At 31.8% G+C, this 22,106-nt stretch overlaps 1 protein-coding gene across 6 annotated transcripts in view; it reads left to right on the top strand.

Annotated features, from left to right (window-relative positions):
- Positions 1–22,106, top strand: part of LOC143042689 (F-BAR and double SH3 domains protein 2-like) — a 65,525-nt gene that overhangs the window by 21,739 nt on the left and 21,680 nt on the right. For all 6 annotated transcript variants that reach the window (XM_076215133.1, XM_076215131.1, XM_076215128.1 and 3 more), the window contains exons 5-15: positions 2,404–2,548; positions 6,668–6,804; positions 7,427–7,490; positions 8,186–8,314; positions 9,437–9,559; positions 10,303–10,398; positions 12,417–12,566; positions 13,063–13,152; positions 16,504–16,555; positions 20,257–20,369; positions 20,844–21,008. In XM_076215133.1, coding sequence (XP_076071248.1) covers positions 2,404–2,548; positions 6,668–6,804; positions 7,427–7,490; positions 8,186–8,314; positions 9,437–9,559; positions 10,303–10,398; positions 12,417–12,566; positions 13,063–13,152; positions 16,504–16,555; positions 20,257–20,369; positions 20,844–21,008 — 1,264 coding nt within the window. The remainder of the gene's footprint in view (positions 1–2,403; positions 2,549–6,667; positions 6,805–7,426; positions 7,491–8,185; positions 8,315–9,436; positions 9,560–10,302; positions 10,399–12,416; positions 12,567–13,062; positions 13,153–16,503; positions 16,556–20,256; positions 20,370–20,843; positions 21,009–22,106) is intronic.

The following is a 22,106-nucleotide window of genomic DNA, read 5'->3' as shown; positions in this document are numbered from 1 at the left end:
GCCTCATGTGTTAAAGTACTTTTTAAAAAGCTTTAACAAGGTTTTAGGTCTTCCAAAAAAACTTTTAAATAATCATTTGAATATGTAGCACGTGAATTTTAAACCATCCCCCCTTTTTTTGGTAAATAGATATCTGCAATTTTCCATTCACAGACCAATAGACCATATAAACCTTGTTAATAAAATTCATTTGACTATTATGACATATGGTATATTATAAGTACACCAATGTCCATGATAACCCTCACCCTTTTTTGACATTTTCCCATTTAAGACCAATAGACCATATATACCTTGTTAGTAAAATTCATTTGACTATTATGACATATGGTATATTATAAGTACACTGATGTCCTTGATATAAGTTGTTACCAATTTTGAAACAAATTTCCCCTTTTTTTGACATTTTTCAATTTTCAATTTTCCATTTATAGACCAATTATAAACATCTTGTTAGTAAATTTCATTTGAGTATTATGACATATTTGAAACCAATTTCTCCCCTTTTTTTATTTTCCATTTTTCCATTCATAGACCAATTATAAACATCGATCTTGTTAGTAAATTTCATTTGAGTATAATGACATACCAGTATGTATTTGAAACCAATTTCCCCCCCCCCCCCTTTTTTGACATATGAAAATCTTCATTTTTCGATTCATAAACCAATAGACCATATACATCTTGTTAGTAAAATTGATTTGAGTATTATGACATATGGTACATTATTAGTACACCAATGTCCTTGGTATAAGTTGTTACCTGCAATGTTATCCAGGTGTAAACAGGTGTTACGACTTAAGGCTGACATAAGCTGATGTCATAATAACATGCAATAAATCTGTAATCAGTTGTCATGGAGGTGCGAAATTGATGAAATAGTAATGGTCTTTTACTAATAATTTTGACATATAACATGCAGTCTAATTTGTTCCTTTATCTGGCCTTTTGATCTCTAAGTAATTTAAGTAAAGTAACATATATAATATACATGTTATACACAGGTTTTTTTCTCGTGCACTCTGTGTCCCCGACTTCACGTGTGTGTTTTAAAGTGACATCTTCTTTGTCTTGGACTTTCTGGAATGCAATAAGGTTCTAATAAATACATGACAAAATTTAGTTTAAAAAATGATTATATGAGACAGCAATTTGAAGATAAAACCAAAAATGACATCTTTGCTAAAGATTGAGTGGAATTTTAAATACATAAGTATTCTCTTTATGTATAAACAAAGAAGTTCAGCAAACATCAATAACACAGCAATTTGACATAGAAATAAACCAGAATTAATGTAGATATCTTTGTGGATTATTAAAAATTAAAATGAAGTATTGTTTTTTTTAGCTTTGATAGTTATACAGACTCTATGCCATATGCCATCTTTTAAACATGAAACGAAAGAATAATCAGCAATTTGACAACAAAAGTTAAACCTGATATAGATACATGAGTATAGAAATAGATATCTTGGCTTAAAATTTAAAAAAAAAACTCATGTGGTATTTTTATGGCAGACCCAGCTGATTGAAGCATTGTTTTTTTTTTTTAAATTTTCAATTTATTTTATTTCCTATTTGAAGGTCTTCATCTGGAAGGTAAGCACTTAAGTCCGAAATGAAAATGTTTATTTAATTTCTAATTCACATGATAACATTTTTTTATGATTTACTAATACTTGTTGGTTGAATAGAAAGTTGTTTTCTATTTTTTTAATTTTTGGTGTCATTTTCACTTTATTTTAATAGAATTTATCCTTGCGTTAAATTTTATGTCAAGGTTTCTTATGTGTACACATTAAGTTCAAAGCCATTTAATAAAAAGTTATTTTATCACAAGCACATATAAAGGTTTGTTTTTCACCCTTAATTGTTATTTTATGAATTTAAGTTAGAAATTATGAGTGTTCTAGATGAGTTTAGTCTGTAATACAGCTTTTTAATAGCTTTTAATTGTTAATATTATTTATTTAGTTTTGATATCTGTGTAATATTGTATTGGAAAAATGATAATATCTTCATTTGAATCCACTTTAGAATACCCTTCAGGGTTGATTGCATAGACAAAGTGAAAATTATTTGAAGAGAATAATCTAAACAAGTAGAAAATAGCAAAAAGCGCAATTTTTGTCATAAATTTTAATGATAATTAACACATCATAAGTGCAAGTAATCTGATTTTATATAAATATAGTTAAGTCTTGAATTCATGACTGTTCAGAGTCACTGAGTATTGCAAATTGATGTATTAGAGTTTGCAGTTCAGTCAAAATTTGTTTCAAACTTAGATTGTTTGAAAATCGTGACTGAGATTCTAATACAGGTCCAATTTAGAGAAAGAAATAGAAGAAAGTCAATTTAAAACAAAAATGGTAAGTTTAATTTTTCCATTATATCTTTCAGAACAGCTTTGGGAGTATGGAGGACAATCCTGGAAGAGACAGAAAGACTCGCCAAGGCTCGGCTTCAGGCATCAGAAATATACATGGAGAAAATAGCTGAGCCTTTGAAACCTCTCAAATCTGCAAAAATACAATGTTATAAAAAGGTAAGGCTGAATAAGTCACAGGACAAAAAGTCATAATTCTTTTTTTCTGATTATTTTCTTTCAAGAAAAAACGCTTATTTCTACAAAAATATTTTTGTATTTTCTTGAACTATACATATATAAACCAACTTTGTAAACACAATTTATAAAAAAAAATATAAAAGATGATCAAATAATTGTTAAAAAAATCAAAATGTCAAAGTGGCTTGGCACTTAAATGGGTTCATGGTGCCAAGAAATATATCTTTTGCATGATTAAAATTAAATAAATCTTGATTTTTCAAGTATAATGACACATTTCCTAAACTTTGATATGAATATATGTATTAAAAAGTAAATATTTCAAGATATTTCTCTTAAATATTCAAACAATTGTCAACAAATTATTTGTGACTTTTTGTCCTGTGACCTTTTGTCCTACCAAATTTGTGACTTTATGTCCTGTGACTTTTTGTCTTGTGACTTTCTGTCCATTTACTTTATAAGCTGGCCTAACAGCTCACTTTCAAAGGCTGGTCGATGGAGATCTGGGGATTTTGTCAACAAGGCAGCAATCCAGGGACACAAAAAAGACTATCAGCCTAGAAATGATACATTAAAATGATTAGAAAATTAAGCTTGATAAATTTTACACAAGATTCTTCAGATCGTTATAGAGCTCTTCATGTTTTGGATATTTATTCATCAGTGTCTTTGAAATAATTAAGTTTGAATGCAATGATGATAATAATAATAATAATAATAATACTTATTGCACTAGTGCAATAATAGAATTTATTGCACGCTAACTTTTGGTTACTTTCTGTGGGAAATATTATATTGCTATACAATAATAATAATAATTCTTTATTCTTATGAAAGTTTATCCAGAAAGAACATCCTAAATAAGAAATTTACTAAGCGTTATTTTCATAAAATATATGATTTATGAGAGGCTGTGACAAGACATTTAAAAATAACCTTGGCTTAAAAAGTGAAAAAAATTTTTAAGTAAGGAATCAGGAAGAGCTTATATTAGATAAGCTTCTTATGGTATTATAAACCTTGGGGCAAAACGTAATTTATTTTTGTTTGTTTAATTAAGGAAATGGAAGTCATTTTAAGCTAGAGTAAAAGTTTATCTGTTAAAAAGTAAATAAAGATATCAGAAGAAGAATGAAAAATTGGAGTGAAAGAAATATTTTTTGAAATATATTTTAATTGGTTTTATGCTGATTTATTGCTATATATTTATGAACTGGTTACGTGGTATAATTTATGATTTTGTATGGAAAGTTTGTTTTTGAAGCATATATATTTCTTTTGAGAATTTTTATGCTCCACCTACGATAGTAGAGGGGCATTATGTTTTCTGATCTGTGCCTCCGTTTGTCCGTTCTTTTGTTCGTTCGTCTGTCCATTCATTCGATCATCCTGCTTCAGGTTAAAATTTTTTGTTTCACTGATGACTTTGATAAACTAATATATATATCAATATAAAACAATATATATTATAAGGAATTATGACTCCCCTCAAATGTGTTTTAGGCTTAGCATTCAACATGCATCAGTTATTTTTTCAACATTTGATTTTCATGGTTTTTTTTTTCAGAAATCTGCATTGGAATATTTTATTTTCCTGCCGCAAGGTGAAGGGACATTAAGTGTTATCCCTTGACTGTCCATCCTTCTGTCCATTCATTTGAAAAGCAAGCTAATGAGCAGTAGCACCCTTTTCCTCAGACACTTCTTTTTATTTTTGAAGTTTCATGGACATTTCGTCTTTTGTTTGGAACTCTTTCTTTAAATGTCTTCTCCTCAAGCATGCAAACTTAAGAAAAAATCTTGGATAGGATTGTATGTATGCACTGCAGACTTTCTCAAAACCATTAAATAAAAAAACAAAAACAAAATACATCATTTCCACAATCCACAAAAAATTTCAAATACTATTAAACTATAATATTAGGGCTATTCCAGTAAAATTTAGCTAGGAGGGGCGGAACGCCGACGATATTTTTTTCCATAGGTGGGGGGTTATCAACATAATTGTATTCTGGAGGGTGGTGGTCCCGATTTAAATTCATTTCTGTTGGTGGGGGGTTTCTGAATGATAGGTTAAACATATTGTTCCCCCTGTTATGAAGGAAGATTCTCCTGTAAAGGTCATCCGACTGCAAATTAAGTTGGCAGACCACTAATTTTAAGCGTCCGTTTGTGTTCTTGTCAAACCAGTGATCGGGAAGACGTGCCCCCTGCGCCTATAGCGCATATTGACAAGAAATGGCGCATACATTGACAAATGTAAGCGCCCACGTGGCGCAAGATACTTTACACTTCGTTTCGAAACGTTTAGATATCGTCAAATGAATTTCCGATCGTGTTCCATGCCGCCATGTGTGTGTACACAACTGTGTAATGTTCCTCCAATAATAGGAGCACCTATATATTTTTGGGACGTCTCGGATGTTTACCTATGATAATAGAACCATGCGATTTCACGTCTCGGGTGTTTTCCTATTGTAATAATAAAACCATGCGGTCTAACTGATAACCCGAAAAACGTAATTAACCATCATTCATGATATATATTTTTTTTATAAACAACTTTAAATTTGTTAAATTTGGCTAGTACAGACGAGATTTAGCCCTTATAATAATCTCATTCAGTTTAGCTTGCTATTATTTCGATTGAAGAACCCCAAAGACTTTTTAGGAATATAGTTTTTGTCTCCATAAAAGACGCTTAACTGTCCTTGTCATTTTTTGGTCTTTGGCTCATTTTGACATTTTGTAAACATGACTTCTTCAGCGATTTGTTGTTTTGTTCTATGAATTAATGGTACTCTATACTGTTATTCTTGTCACCGTGATGAAGATATAATGATACAAGAAGTGCAGAGGAATTGCCTGAAATGTCCTCTGATACGGAACGTCTGGAATAAGTATGGTAAAATTGGTATCGACGAAGACCCAAATTTAATGTAAAAAAAACCAACATGAACATGAACAAGGCAACAGTACCAGTTTAAACATTGTAAATAAAGGTTAACTTAAATATTGTTGCGGTTGGAAGAAGTTATTGTATATTCATTGAAATTGAAATGGCAGAATTTGCTGTACTTAAATCTCTTTCCTTGCAAAGAATATGTCCTTAATAAATTCTTTGCAATTTTTGTCCCAAATAATATTTTATTGCATACAGTTTATAACAACTTCAAGAACCCTCTCCCTTGTATACTGTCTCCCCACAAAAAAATATGTGTGGGTGACATCCAAACTATGCAGTCCATAAAAAATATTTATATTTGGCACAGACAATTAGATTTTTATTGCGCATGTTGCGTGGGTGGTATTGAAGGAAAAAAATGGCCTAATTTTTGCGGGAAAATATGGCCTTGTTACACAGGAGAGTATATCATCTTCCTCAACATTTGCCTATTGAAAAAAAAATGTATATAAGAAATACAAAAAATAAAAAAAGAATTACATTGTGCCTACCAAAAATATTTTATGGCTCAAACTAAACTCTGAAACATCAAATGGTTGGTGCCAACCAGTTTCCCCACCTGAAGAATATGTCGTACCTGAAAATGTTATTGACAGTTTTAAAAATAAAATGGGCCATAATTAAAATCGCACCCCCCTTCTTCGGTCACTGAGCTATTGCCGTCATGTTGCATCTGTCGTCTGCTGCTCCATAACATTGTTACATGTTTCATTTTATATTTTAATAGCAACATAGCTAGTATAAAAAAGATGTGGTATGATTGCCATTGAGACCAGAGGCGGATTTAGGGGGGGGGGGGGGGCCAGGGGGTCCCCTCTTTTTGGATGCACTGAAATAGATAAACTAACAAATTTTACATTTATTTGACAGGATGCAACATTTTTGTATACTTTAAAAAACTAGCTAACTTTTATTTTTTTTCTCTAGGTAGGAGGTCTTGGAAGAAAATACATGTTCTAGGTGGGGGTGTATTTTTTTAATCTTTTCCATAGGTGGGGGGTCAAAAAATAAGTGGCGTTCCACCCCCCCTGGATAATTTTTACTGGAATAGCCCTTATATATTTGTATAATTTGATTAATTTCATTAAATTATAGTTATTATAATAATTTCAATTCTTGTATATTTATAGATGGTACCACAGTTGACGACTTATCAACAAGAAGTCAGTCAGACAGTGAATGAGATGGTCAAATCACAGAAAACCTATAATATTGACCAAACACTGACCCATGATGCAAGACAAAAAGCTGCTGAAGCAAACGACAGGTAGGTCAGACATTTTTAATATGAAAAAGATGTGTTATGATTCTGACACTGAAATTCAAAACTATAGGTCACTACAGCCTTCAGTCAAACCCATATTCCATAGATATAGGAAGATGTGGTATGAGTGCCAATTAGACAACTCTCTATCCAAGTAACAATTTATTAAAGTAAACCATTATAGGCCTTCAACACAGAGCTGTTGGTCACAATGAACAGCAATTTATAAAAGGCCCCAAATATAATTAGTGTAAAACCATTGTTAAATCCTTAGTCTGCTTTAAAAGGCACGAAATGGCAAATGTTGAACAAGTCAAACAAGAAAACCAAAGGCCTGGTTATGTACGAAATAATGAATGAAAAACAAATATGATATATACCGGTACATCAACAAACAACAACCACTGAATTAAAGGCACCCAGACTCCTGGTGATGTTTGTGAGTGTTAAGCCTTACATTGATCAAACTCTGGCTCATGCCATGATGGTGCAAGATTAAAAGCTGCTTAGGCTTAATAAACGACTGGTAAGTTAAACATTTACCAAACACTAACTCTTGATGCAAGACAGTTAACATCTGTGAACAAGAAACATTAAATGTGTTTGTACTTATTTATATTTTCAGATTATCAAGAAAATCTACTGGAATTTTCACTTCCCTTGCAAGTTTACAGAAAAATTGTGCCAAGGTATGTTCATTGTTCAATCAACTATATAAAGTTATTGTACGATATGCCAATATAAAAATAAGAAGATCAGTATGATTGCTAATGAATGGGACAACTCTCCACCAGAAACCAAATAGTTATAGGTCACTGTACAGCCTTCAACAATGAGCAAACCCCATATTAAATAGCTATTAAACAGACATAGATGCCAACCATTACAGTTTGTCCATAATTGTTACCACTTTTGTCGTTAAGATAATGTTAAGACATTTTGACGCTTGATTGTATGAATTGTTAGGGATGGATTTGAGTGATTCAGAATATAAAAAAACAGAAAAAAAATGACAAATATAAAACAACTCAATAGAGAAAACTTATGCCTTTAGACATGCTAGTTTAAATTTTGAGACGCTGGTCAATGTCCGACTGTCAATAAACATTAACAGAATGTATTTTCATTGGTACTTATTTTCTTGAATTTATGCATAAAGGCCTTTAGATAATTGTTGTTCATTTAGCATTTAAATTTTTAGTTTACCTTTATCCACAGATCAATGAAAATTGGTATCCAACAAAAAACAGGTACAAATGAGTTTAAGTTTAAGTAGCTTCACACTTGATTTCAGACAAACATAAAATAACCCCAATACACAAATAAATCTATTACATAATGTTGAATATTGAAACATTTTTTTAAATCTTTTTCTCCATTTTAGTTAAATACCCGACGAGACGGATGTGAAGTCAAATCTACAAACTCACGAAATGAATATTTATTATGTTTAGCTGCAAGCAGTGCTCATCAACATCGGTATTACTCGACGGATTTACCCGATCTCATAGACGTAAGCAATCTAGAATCTTGAAAATTCAGAAATTATTGCACGCATTTATTATTGCAAATTTGTTATTTTAGACTAAAATGTGATTTTAATTTTTGTGATATCATGGATTTTGAGAAAAATCCTGTTTAAGGTGGTACCCAACACTTTCACTAAAATTAATTTGTCTCGTTTAATTTTCATAAAATTTTGACAAAGTATTAACTTTGAACCTTTAATAAAAATTCAAAAATTTCAAAAATTTTGAAAAATTACACTGGTTATATAGCAGTTTGACAAACACCAAGTTTAGTCATTGAGAAGCTTAATATTCCCTTTACAACCGAAAGTAATTAAAATGTTTAGATGACTTTACAGAGTTATCTCCCTGTAGTGTTAGGTACCACCTTAATTCATAGATAAAAAAATTCAAAATGCAAATTCAAATTATTGAGATTATTACCCTGTTTCATTTTTCGCTGTAATAAAAAAAAAATCACAATAATTTCTGAATTTATAGTAGTTTGTTATTTGTTTGCTTACAAATTAAAATTGAATAACATTATTTAACATATTTTAAAATAAACCATCTGATCTTTCATTACCTACTAATAGAGTGAAATTCTACACTCTCAGAGCTTGATGTTTATTGCAATTACCTTAAAAGAAAGCATTCATATCTTCAGAAGAATAGTTTAAAAAGAATTGCAAGATTTAAAAAAAACAACACCAAAAGACCGATAGGACCATACTTTGAAATTATAGGACCGTAGTGCATTAAGGGCTTGGGGAAAAACACTGTCAGGTAAAAAACATTGATTTGATAAAATATGCAATTAGACATAGTAACTGAACTAATATATATATTTGTTTAGGGGCCAGCCGAAAGACCGTCCGGGTACTGGAATTTCTCGCTACATTGAAGACCTGTTGGTGATCTTCTGCTGTTGTTTTTTCTATGATCGAGTTGTTGTCTCTTTGAATCATTCCCCATTTCCATTCTCAGTTTTAATTAGGCATATAGATATACTATTTACAGTTCAAAATTGAGAAGGTTTTGAAAACCCTACACCATGAATGTGTTTTAAAAAACTGCTTAATTAAAAACTAGGAATAAATTTTACAATTTGTTATTCTTTTTTTCAGACATTAGACGGTGATATGTATGACCATATTAGAGATTATTTTCTGACCTATGGGAAGGCTGCATTAGATGTCAGTACTCAGGAAAAATCTGCTTGTGAAAATATATTCACTGAAGCTGATTTAGTAAGTATATCTTTGCTCATGATAGAACAATTTGTCAGAATGTGGAAAATACCATTGCATATGTATATTTTTGCTTTGCTCACTGTTGAAGGTGGTCATACTTCAAGCTGTAGTTAATTTCTGTGTCATTTGGTCTGTTGTGGAGAGTTGTACATGTCTCTTGGTAATCATACTAATTCTCCTTATTTTTGCTTACTGTCAATTCAGAAATTGTTGTGAGTACTTATCTTACATTATTGAACTGTGTCGGGAAATGCTAAATGAACTAATTACCCAATATAACAAAAGGCAATGTCTGACAAGGCTTCTGATTTGAAACAGGAACATTGTTATTTGGCAGACACATAGATATACATAAATACTGCACAAAAATTCAGTATTAGAGAGTCCACACAAGTCATATACAGGCATCCATTCTACATATGCAGATCAGGGGCGGATCCAGCCATTTAAAAAAAAGGGGGGGGGGGGGGGGGGGTTCTTAACCAAGAGTAAAGGGGGGTCCATTCAAATGCATTGATTGGCCAAAAAAGGGGGGGTTCCAACCCCCGGACCCCCCCCCCCCCCCCCCCCTGGATCTGCTAATGCAGAAGTAAATCAACATAGCAAAAATAGATTTGAAAAGACTTTTTTTTGGCTTTGTCAGTTTTTATTTTGATTTCTTTTTTTTTCATTATTACATGGCATATGTCTTCTTGTTTTAATTTATACTGCAAGTTGATATTTTTATATATATTTTTCAGATTGACAGAAATTTTAATCACCAGTGCTTTCTTTATTGTAATAAAATATTAACAGACAAAGTGCAATACCAGTTTGAACCATGTCATAACGATAAGGTAGGTCACATAAAAATATGATTGTAGTGAGGTGGCAGGGATGGAAATTAGTGAATGCCTAGTAACTGAGCTTACAAAATTATTGGCTGGGCTTTATTTTAAAAAATTTAAATGCCATTCCTGCAGTCACATTACTTCAAACAATATAAACCACAGTTATATACAAATGAATGCAAAGAAGAGAAGGTTATTGAGACAACCACACAGAAATCTAATTAACAATACAAATAAAATTAGTGAATGAATTGGGCCCTTTTATATTATGTGTATGCCCCACCATAGCCATAGGGGGCATTAAGTTTTAGTCTTGTTTATCTGTATATCTAGAAATTTGGTTCGATCCTTTAACTTAGTTTGCTTCAACTAAATGTTATGAAAATTATACACAAAATGCTTATCACTACACACTGGAAAAAGTTAAAATGGAAAAAATGCATAATTTTTCGTTTCTGTTCTCTAGCTTAATTTGCATCTACCAAATGTTATTAAACTTAAATACACTGCTTATAACCACAAAACTCAGATCATGTACTTATTTGGGTGGCATCACTTTTACCATTCTTCAGTTATGTCCCTTTATAACATTGTATGCAAGTGAGACATCATCTGTGTCATGCAGTGGTCTCGTTAGCACAAAATAGAAGGGCGCCGCGCCCTGGGTGCCCTAAGCCGCGCCCTGTGTGCCCTCAGCCGCGCCCTTCTGCCCTGACGCTGTTTTCTGAAAAACCCTTGTGCCGTTTTGGTAAAATTGCCTTTTGTTTCATCGATTTCTTATCAGAAGTTAAATTACATATATGACACCTGGTGATTGCCCCCAGGTAACGAGGTTAATCATGTCATTACAATCAATAATTGTGGATAAGACTTCAAAAGTGTTAATTACTAGGTAATTTAATTAAGACAATGTACCTTTTTGTCATAAATATGATGAATGTGGCATTTTCTTTTCGATCTCCAAGTCACATTGGAAGAGTGTATGAATAAAGACTTGCATGAATTTAGAATTGAATTGAAGTAATCAACTTTGCCTTCACAGAAACATGGTCCATCTGAACTTGTGAGCGACAAGCAGACGTAAACTTGTTGGAAATTAATTTTGGAGTTACTTCCCCTGAAAAAGCTTATTACAAAATTGTGCTCCTAAAATATTATCTAGCACTAAAAGTAGGAAAAAATAACCAATTGAATACAAAATTATATAAGAATGTTACCTTAAGGATACTAACTGTCTTTGAACATACAAAAAAAAAATATATTGCAATTTATTTTTGATAATCATACTTTTGGCAATCCATGTTTTATACATTCTCAATTAAGAAATATATATAAATTAATTAATTGAATGGTGTCAAGCTATCAACTTACAAAAGTGGAAGTGTGTAGTTAAACTCTCATCACAAATGAACATGATGAAGCTACACTAAATAATATATTCCTAAACACAAACAAAAAAAAAAAGTTTTGAGGGCCAAGCTCTAGATGAAAATTTTGAAATACAACTACTCTGTTATGTACATGTATGGTAAACTATGAGATGTTTAGTTTATGTTCTTTCTTTTTGGAAGGAGAGGGGGTGGGGGAGAATAGTAAGTTTATTTTGCCTCTTTTGGTTAATAGTATGAATGTGTATTGCCATGTTACATGTATATGAACATGTAGTATGAATGACTTTTCTTACGCAAATTTTATAGAATAAATAATCATAACAACAACTTATGCATCTTTATTGACAATATATACAGTAAAAAAATATGTGAACTCGTGATACATGCAGGGACGTAGACAAAAGAAATGAGCAGTGCCTTCTCCTATCATAAAAAAGTGCCCTGCCCTCCACTGGCACCCTGCCCCTTTTGAATTCTAGCTAGAGCACTGTCATGTTAAGTCAATTATACAGTTCTATAATATACATTATTCGTAAAATTATGGTATGAATGGTGCATTAACCTGCTATTTATTAAATTTTCGGGTTGGAGTGATTTTGAGCACATTTGTATGTTATTGTTTGTGTATTCCAGTGCAATAAAATATCCAAGGAACATGGTGCAGACCTTCAAGTTGATAAAGAGGCCAGGAAATGGGCCACAAAAATAGCCAAGGAGACCAAAACCATCAGGGACCATGAAAAAACACTCAAGGCCCTTGAGGCTACGGCAGCAGGAGATTTGGTAAGATAAGTAATGGTCATGACTAAAGAAACTATAGATACAAGAGATGTTTAGTTAGAAAAGGATTATTTAATTTTGCAAATTAGGAAAACAAGATTTTGGGAGAAAACAAAATGGGAAGAAACCATTTTTTGGAGAGAAAGAAAATGATAAATTTTTGTTAGCTTAAGAAAAAGGGATTTTCGAAGGAAGTATAAAAAATATGTTTTTTAGAGAGAGAAAAAATAAAACAATAAGACAAAAAATGTTCTGATTATCTTGTCCCTATCCCAAAATAAAAATATGTATTGCCATTGTTGGTTTACTAATAGTTAAGGTCAATTTTGAACTAATAACACCCTTTTCTTTTCCTTTTGCTTTGAAAAATATTACCCAGAATGCTTAAGATTTTTAAACCTTTGAATTAATTGGAATCATTCACTAACATAAATGCAGGTTCAGATCTGTTGAGAGCTGTTGGATCAGAGATTTTATAAGATTGTTGTTTTATTTCTAGGGATCTGACTCTGGAACAGGGATGGAAAACAATCAACAAGAGATAGAACAGAAAATAGAAGAAATGAAACAGCACATCAGGAAAGCTGAAGTAAGTCTCCCTTTGAGTGTAAATGATGCAGCACAAGTATATACTCTTCTGAATTTTTATGGCCCTTTATGGGTATTATGTTTTCTGGTTAGTGTGTCTGTTTGTCAGTACATCTGTTCGTCTGTCCGGCTTTAGGTTCAAGATGTTTTTGATGAAGTTGAAGTCCAATCAACTTGAAACTGAGTACACATGTTGCTTATGATATGAGCTTTATAATTTTACTGCCAACATTTTTACCCCAATTTCACAGTCCTCTGAACATTGAAAATGATAGTGTGAGTGGGGCTCTGTGTACTCTATGGACTTATTCTTGTTCTGAATAAATCGATTTCTATAGGCCTAGTAAACCAGTGAAACAAATTGCATTATAATCATGTTATAACTCTGAACAGTTCATTTAACTTGCTTGCTCATTTGCTGAACATTTAAAATGGCCCAAATTATGGATATCATGTAAACTGTAATGAAATGAATAAATAGTAACTAATAAATCTTCAAGTTGTCAGTACATATCAATCAGTTCAATACCCTATGATATAATGATGATATAATACACTGGTAAAAATGCAAGTCTTGAAGCTAGAACCAAAATATGGCATTTCTATAAATAACTATTGAAATAAAGACATACATGTAATGTTGATTCATTTAATTTCGTCGATAACAATTTTCATGGATTGAGGAAAACTTACACTTTTGTTGATATCTAAATCAGTGGTTTTGCTAAAGTCTGCATACAAGACGATGGAAAATTTGTAAATCGTTAAAAATTTTAACTTGTGGTTTCCCTGGTTCCCAAAGAAATCAACGAAAAATAATGAAATCACAGTATTGAATTTGTGAAGTGAAATTGTTTTGATCCCAAGTTGACCAGTCAAAAAAATACATCAAAACATTGTTTAGCTCTGACCATTATATTTGAACTCATTGTTGGGAATTAAACATGGGCCACTTGATTTATTGTAGAGCCTGCAACAAAAAGCTCGATATAGGGATAGTGATCTGGCGGCGGCGGTGTTAGCTATCTTCTTTAAAAAGCTTTATGTTTTAAAAGGTGGAAGACCTGGATGCTTCATACTTTGTATATAGATGCCTCATGCTACGAAGTTTCCATCAGTCACATGTCCAATGTCCTTGACCTCATTTTCATGGTTCAGTGACTACTTGAAAAAAAAAGTTCAGATTTTTTCTAATGTTAAATTCTCTCTTATTATAAGCAATAGGATAACTATATTTGGTATGTGCGTACCTTACAAGCTCCTCATGCCCACCAGACAGTTTTCGCTTGACCTCGACCTCATATCATGGATCAGTGATCAAGGTTAAGTTTTGGTGGTCAAGTCCATATCTCAGATACTATAAGCAATAGGTCTAGTATATTCGGTGTATGGAAGCACTGTAAGGTGTACGTCGTCCAACTTGTAGGTGTCATCTGACCATTACCTAATTTTCATGGTTGAGTGGTTATAGCTAAGTGTTTGTGGTTTGGTCTGTTTTTCTTATACTGTATGCAATAGGTATACTATATTTGGTGTATGGAACGATTGTAAGATGTGCATGTCTAGCTGGCAGGTGTCATCTGACCTTGACCTCATTTTCATGGTTGAGTGGTTATAGCCAAGTTTTTGTGTTTTTGGTCTTTTTTCTTATATTGTATGCAATAGGTCTAATATATTTGGTGTATGGAACGATTGTAAGGTGTGCATGTCTAGCTGGCAGGTGTCATCTGACCTTGACCTCATATTCATGGTTCAGTGGTTAATGTTAAGTTTTTGAGTTTTGGTCTTTTTTTCTAATACTATATGCAATAGGTCAACTATTTTTGGTGTATTGAATTATTTTATGATCTATATGTCAGTCACAGCGAACAACAAGCTATAAAGGGCCCCAAAATTACTAGTGTAAAATCATTCAAACGGGAAAAACCAACGGTCTAATCTATATAAAAAACGAGAAACAAGAAACATGTATAAATTAGATAAACAATAACAATGATAAGTCGATTATCAGGATGTCTGCATATTCATTTTGTATAATATCAGCTGCTAGACACAATATGAAGCCCTGTTGAACTCATTTGCTGTGTTTGACATGAAGCTTCATGTTGTGACTCAAAGCATATATTTTTTTAAATATAATTAAAGATTTTGCTTTCAATAATACATGTATAGCAATAAAAAAGTATATATGAATCAAAACTTTTTGATTTTCAATTTCAAAGGGCGCATATTTATTTTGTCCAAGAACTATGTGTGAAGTAAGAAGTCACAATTTTAAGACAAATACCTCAATTTGGACATGTTTATGATGTAATTCTGACGTGAAGTAAGAAGTAACCATTTTAAGACAAATGCCTCAATTTGGACATGTTTATGATGTAATTCTGACACCACAAGTGATCTTTCTAAATTTACAAATTACATGTTCATTTGTCATTTACATGTACATGTATTTTTATTATGGAATGCTTGATTCTTTATACTGTGGTTTCATTAATATCCATAGGATATCAATTCTTATGGATTTCCAAGTAAAAGGTTAACCACGAATTTAAATATTCAACGAAGTACAAATTTTCTATAGGATTATATGAGGACTTTAGTAAAACCATCAACAAGAAATACAATATTTCCTAAATCCACGCAAAAAATAAATACCGATGAAAATAAATGAATCCATAGTAATCTATTTTTGCAATTTCAGCGGCCATATTTGAATCTTATTATATCCCTACTTTTCAATGAAATATACTAAAACTGTGTGAAATAAATTTATAATTATGTAAATAGAGGGGAAATTATAAATAACATTGACAAGTTCACAAGATTAATGACTTGAGTCTTTAGGCTGATAAATATTAAATGAGTTGTTAAAAGTTAATTTAAAACTAGGTGATGTGGTAATGAAACAACTCTCCATCAGAGGCCAAATGGTTAGCAACTATACGGTAACATATGGCCTTCAACAATGAGCAAAACACTTCCCTCAAAGACCTAGAAATGACAAATGTCAAACAATTCAAATAAGAAAACTAACAACTTTATACAATTCATGTCCAATACAATAGATTTAAAAACAAATATGATAATCAGCAAAAAATTTCAGCCTCTGGATTACAGTCTGAGACCTAACTTAGAACATGCACATACAGAAAGAAATGTCTGTTTTAAACATGTTTGTTGATATCAAACCCCCCACCTACCCCCACCACCACCCCTAACCTTGGACAGTGGTGCAACAGAACAATTTAGAACCGAAAGAACAAACTGTAAATTTTTGTTAACCAGATTTATACTTGATGGCTTTCTCCTTTTTGTTTAAATGTAATAATCTTCCTTTCTTCCATTGTAGACTGCCAAAGATAAGGCTGAGGCCAGGATAGAAATGCTCAGAGATTCTGGAGGTTTGAGATTTGAAGAAATCTTATAAATTAGTTCTTTGTTAAAAAATTTATACTGGTAAAAAAATGAATAAAAATGTTAGACCAAATGCCACAGCATATAATTGTTTTGGAATGTTATATTCAGTATGAAGGAAAGGAGATCCGGAATAATCAACATAATGATTTTAATCCAACTACAGAAATAGCAAAAAGACATCTTGAGGGTGAAATTTAGGAGATAACTGTATTGTATTTATGCCCCGATGGCATCAATGTTGGATTTGATGGTCACAAACTAAGTTTACTGGCAACACGTTAGTGGAGACAGTAAACAGGTATTTGCGATCATCAAATCCCCAATTGATGCCGTTAGAGCTTAAAATACAATATTGTTATCTCCATTCTAATGAAACAGAAAGAAAACGATGTTAAAACATGTAACTAAAATCTGTCATATGCCGTCTGCACTTGTGCGTACGTCCCATAGCATCAATTATCAAATGATGCCATGTAAAAAAGTGACGTTATCCAATCAAAATGAATGTTACAAACGTTGTTGCATTAGAATCTTATATAATCCACAGGTGTCTATATATTCTCCCCAGGCAGTTTTAGCGTCGCGGTACCGCGACGCTATATTTTTTCACCGTGATGCTATAATAATTCCCGCGACGCTATAATTATTCCCGCAACGCTATAATTATTTTGAAGATGCTATTTTACTTGTCCTCAATTTTGAACTTTCATCTATTATTGATTATCATCATAAAAATTATATCACCTTTAATTGTAATCCCTTTAAGTCAGACACTAAAAGCAATTAAGAGATCAAATAGCTAGGTGTTAATTGCCCTCAGGGTGATTACTGTTTGGATGCGAATATCCCAAGCTGACACTTGTGACATGACTAATACCACGTGTCTGCAATCACCAATTTCGACATGGAAAAATGCAATCACAAAACAATTCGAAATCTACGTTTTGTTTTGTATTACAAACTTTCAAAGATTGAAACGTTTTTTATTTTTTTTTAAAAAGGTCGTTTATTTGTGCATCTCTCCAAAAATTACTTTCTTTCTCTTCCGGTAATACAAGTGCGAGAATTTTGGTTTAGAGCTAAACTAAGTTTAATACTTCTTTAAAAAGTTATCATAATTGGCTTAAGTTTATGTTTAATCCATTTAATGCATTAAAAGCGTCTTATTCATGCACAATCTTTTGTCAAACAATGTTTATTCTCAGACTCATTTTCGTAAATTTTTCTACGGCCGCCATTGCACATTTTTGTGTAAACTAAGGATCGGAACCGGACCAGATATGTCAAAAATCCGCATTTTCACGATAATAACAACAGATGGACAGTAGACAGAAAAAATATACCATACATATCATTTTGATGTAAAGATAAGAAACAACTGGGACTAATTCATTGAGTGCCATGAAACAATGAATTTAATTCATATACATGATAAAAAAAAGTTTTTACAGCTTTTACATTAATGCTAGCAAGACAAATCTTTGTTTGGCTTGCTTGCTTTGCTTGTATCAATGTTTGCTCAAGCATGGCAATTAAGAAAGGCGGGGCTTCAGCTTGTTTACATCATACTTAAATTTTATTGGCCGTTATGTTTGAGGTTAAGGACACTAAATTTTAAAACATCACAGGATGACAAATATAAAGCGCAATCGCAGAAATGGAAGCCAAAAAATTGTATTTTTTTTTCTCGATGATATGCATTTTTATCATCCAACTTAAAAGGCTGTCGTCAAGTACTTTTTGTAAAACAAAAAAGCTATTCGAACACACCTACTCTGATTTCGAGTGATTCATTACATAGGTATTTCATTTGACCCATTCATTTCATCTTTTAGTACTGTAATTTTTTATGTTATAACGTCAACCTGTAGCTTTGCTATATAAAAATGATAGAATCTGAAGCGAGATGATGTATCAAATATTCTTTCTTTGTACGTTTTCAACACAAAATATTCATCTCAAACACACCCTAACATAAGAAGGTGCACTTGATTTTCTAATAAAAGGGATAAATTAATTAGGGGGGATGACTTAATTATTTTATTTATTATGTCTATTGTTATTGAATATTGCGCAATTTGGATTAATTTTTGCTTGTAAACCTTCAAACTGATTATTCTTTGTTTATAGAGAAGGCGATAAATGCTTTCTGTTATGTTTACTTTAGTAAGAAATTTTTTAAAAGTGAATAGAAACAAATAAAATAACAATTTTCTTCTCAAATACGAGTGTTTTATTGTAAAAAACAACCATTTGTATAAGTTTTTAATTTATCTATTACATAGTTAAGTAGAACAGTTAGATATCAAGTCGACGACATGGTTATCTATCAAGTTGGATGAAGAAAATTCTTCCCTTTTTTTTTTTAATTAATACAGACGGAGAACATATCAATCTATAAGTTTACTTATTTCCGTGTCTGTCCTTCCAGTACGTGACTCAAGAAAAAAAATCAAAAAATTGGAATAAATTGTATCAAAAAGAGGAAATCGAGCGAACCTCCTTATGTTAGGGTGTGTTTGAGATGAATAATTTGTCTAAAAAACGCACAAAGGAAGAACATTTAATACATCATCTCGCTTCAGATTCTATCATTTTTATATAGCAAAGCTACAGGTTGACTTTATAACATAAAAAAAAATCACAGTACTATAAAAGATGAAATATATGGGTCAAATGAAATACCTATGTAATGAATCACTAAATCAGAGTAGGTGTGTTCGAATAGTTATTTTGCTTTTCTAAAAGTACTTGACCACAGTCTTTTCAGTTGGATGATGAAAATGCATATCTTCGAGAAAAAACAAATACATTTTTTGGCTTCCATTTCTACGATTGCGCTTTATATTTGTCATCCTGTGATGTTTAAAATTTAGTCTCCTTAACTTCAAACATAACGTCCAATAAAATTTAAGTATGATGTAAACAAGCTGAAGCCCCGCCTTTCTTAATTGCCATGCTTGAGCAAACATTGATACAAGCAAGGCAAGCAAGCCAAACAAAGATTTGTCTTGCTAGCATTAATGTATTAGCTGTAAATTGATTTTTTTTTGCTACTTTTGCTACTTTATCTTTACTTGATATAATATAAAAATAGTTAATTTTGTGTACTAGATATTTAGTTTTGTATTTTTTTACGCAAAATGTGATGCTATCCAAAATTTCTGGGGAGAACACTGATATATGATCTGAATATGTTAAATAGAGCTCATTTTACATAAAATATTGTCACAATTTTGAACGAAAAAAGACCAATGCATATGATCTGTTCCCAGTTACATGTATAATTAGATATAGGAAGATGTTTTTTGAGTGCAAATGAGACAATTCTCCATCCAAGTCACTATTGTAAAAGTAAACAATCATAGGTCAAGGTACAGCCTTCAACACGAAGCCTAGGCTCACACCAAACAGCAAGCTATAAAGGGCCCCAAAAATTACTGATGTAAAATCATTCAAATGGGAAAACCAATGGTCTTATCTATAAAAAACGAAAAACACTTAAGAACCACATAAACAGACCACAACTACAATAACTGAACAGCAGATTCCTGACTTAGCACAGGTGCAAACAATTGCAGCAGGATTAAACATTTTAATGGTACCAAACCTTCTCCTTTTTCTGAAACAGTCAAACCTTTAGATAAATTGTAAATATTGTATATTTTAATTGATTTCTTTACAGTAAATGTAGATGAATGGTTAGCCAGTGCTCAGGCTGAAAGTCTGCGGGTAGAAGAAGATGCCATGTCCAGAAGTTCTAGTCAAGTGTCTGTGAGGAGTGATAGTACGGGAAAGGTTAGTTCTAGTGACAGGAAGAGTGGGTCAATTGTTAGGTGCACACTGAATATTAAAGTTTCACTAAAATGCAAAATTCCTTTAGGCTTGTATGCAGACTTTGGCAAGTCCCTTAAATTGAATACCCACTACACAGCTACTTTTGCATAGGTACTATTTCTGTACTTAAAATTTGTAGTACTGGAAATTTCTTTACTTTAGAATTATTGTCATATTGGTACTTGTCTTTTCCCGTATTTGATTTGTACTAAAAATATTGGTACAATAATAATACCAACACTGACCACAGTATTCCATGTTTGAACAACATAACTTTATGAGATTTGAAAAAGACAGATGTTCAAAATGCTAAAAATGTAACCGTGCATCAAAAAATCTGTAGTCCTTAAAATTCAAGTACAAATTAAGTACTGTAAAATACAGGTACCTAAATATTACAATAATTTTATCATATCTGTGTTCTTTTCTTTTTAGATGAGCAATGAAATTGAACAAACCTATACAAAGTATGATGACGATGATGACTTCATTGATGACACATTTGAAGCTACAAAATACGATGATAGCTACCTCTCACATGGAAGTTCTGAGCATGCATACCCAGTGCCAAAGAGATGTAGAGCTATTTATGATTTTCAGGTATTTTTATTTATAGTTAATAACAGTACTTTAAAGTCACAAGAAACTGATAGTAAGTTTTGTGACCTTAACTTGTCAGTGAATAAAAAAGTAATCTAAACGCACCAAAAAAAAAAGATTCTGAAGGCAAGAATGTGTTTCAATATAGGTGAGCGGTATTGCCAGCTGTAAAGTGCCCCAACATTGAAGCAAGTTATGATTGAACATTATATTAATGTATGGAAATGGGGAATGTGTCAAAAGGAACAACAAAGCAGAAGACAGTCCAAGCCCCCAATATCTCTTCTACACTGGGAGAAAATGGTAATTTTTGAAATCTCAAGAAGAGATTTTATATGAATTTATAGGGTTAAATATACTTACCATGAAATTACATTTATATTATATAGAATATGTTTGCTTTCACAACATGTTCTCATCGCAATTAACTAGGTGATTAAAAATTACATCCATGAGATGTACTCACCTACGTCATAGTTCACCTGTGTAACATACACTGGCTTTAGTTTTAATTTGTCGTTTAATTGAATAATTTCAATTAAGTGAACAAAAAAAACTGAATTTATTCCAGGGGTGGTGGTGGATTGTGGTAAGTATATTTAACCCTATAAATTCATATAAAATCTCTTCTTGAGATTTCAAAAATTACCATTTTATATGAATTTGGTTAAATATACTTACCATGAAATTACATTTATATTATATAGAATATTTACTGATTAACAAGCAGTATTTCATTTGGTGGAGGATAAATTCTCTCACACACATACAATTTCAACATATAAAAAAAAAATTATGTGAAATTTTTTAAAAAGTAACTCCATTAAATTTTGTAAATACGGATATTAGTAAAAACCGAAATTACTGAATTTATTATACAATGAAGCTATGCTGCATAACTATATGTATCAATGGCAAACTTTGCAGATTGTATAAATACAAGTATGCAAAATTAATAGACTTGATGTAGAGTTGTCTCAATGGCACTCACATGTATATATATACCCCATATTTCTATATCTGATGAATAAATAATCTGCAGGTCAGTATAGAAATAATTATATTAAAGCTCCTTCATTATGAGCTAAATGTGTTGTA

This window comes from Mytilus galloprovincialis, chromosome 8 (genome assembly GCF_965363235.1).
Source record: "Mytilus galloprovincialis chromosome 8, xbMytGall1.hap1.1, whole genome shotgun sequence".
Classification (NCBI taxonomy): domain Eukaryota; kingdom Metazoa; phylum Mollusca; class Bivalvia; order Mytilida; family Mytilidae; genus Mytilus; species Mytilus galloprovincialis.
This window is presented reverse-complemented; position numbering and strand designations above follow the sequence as displayed.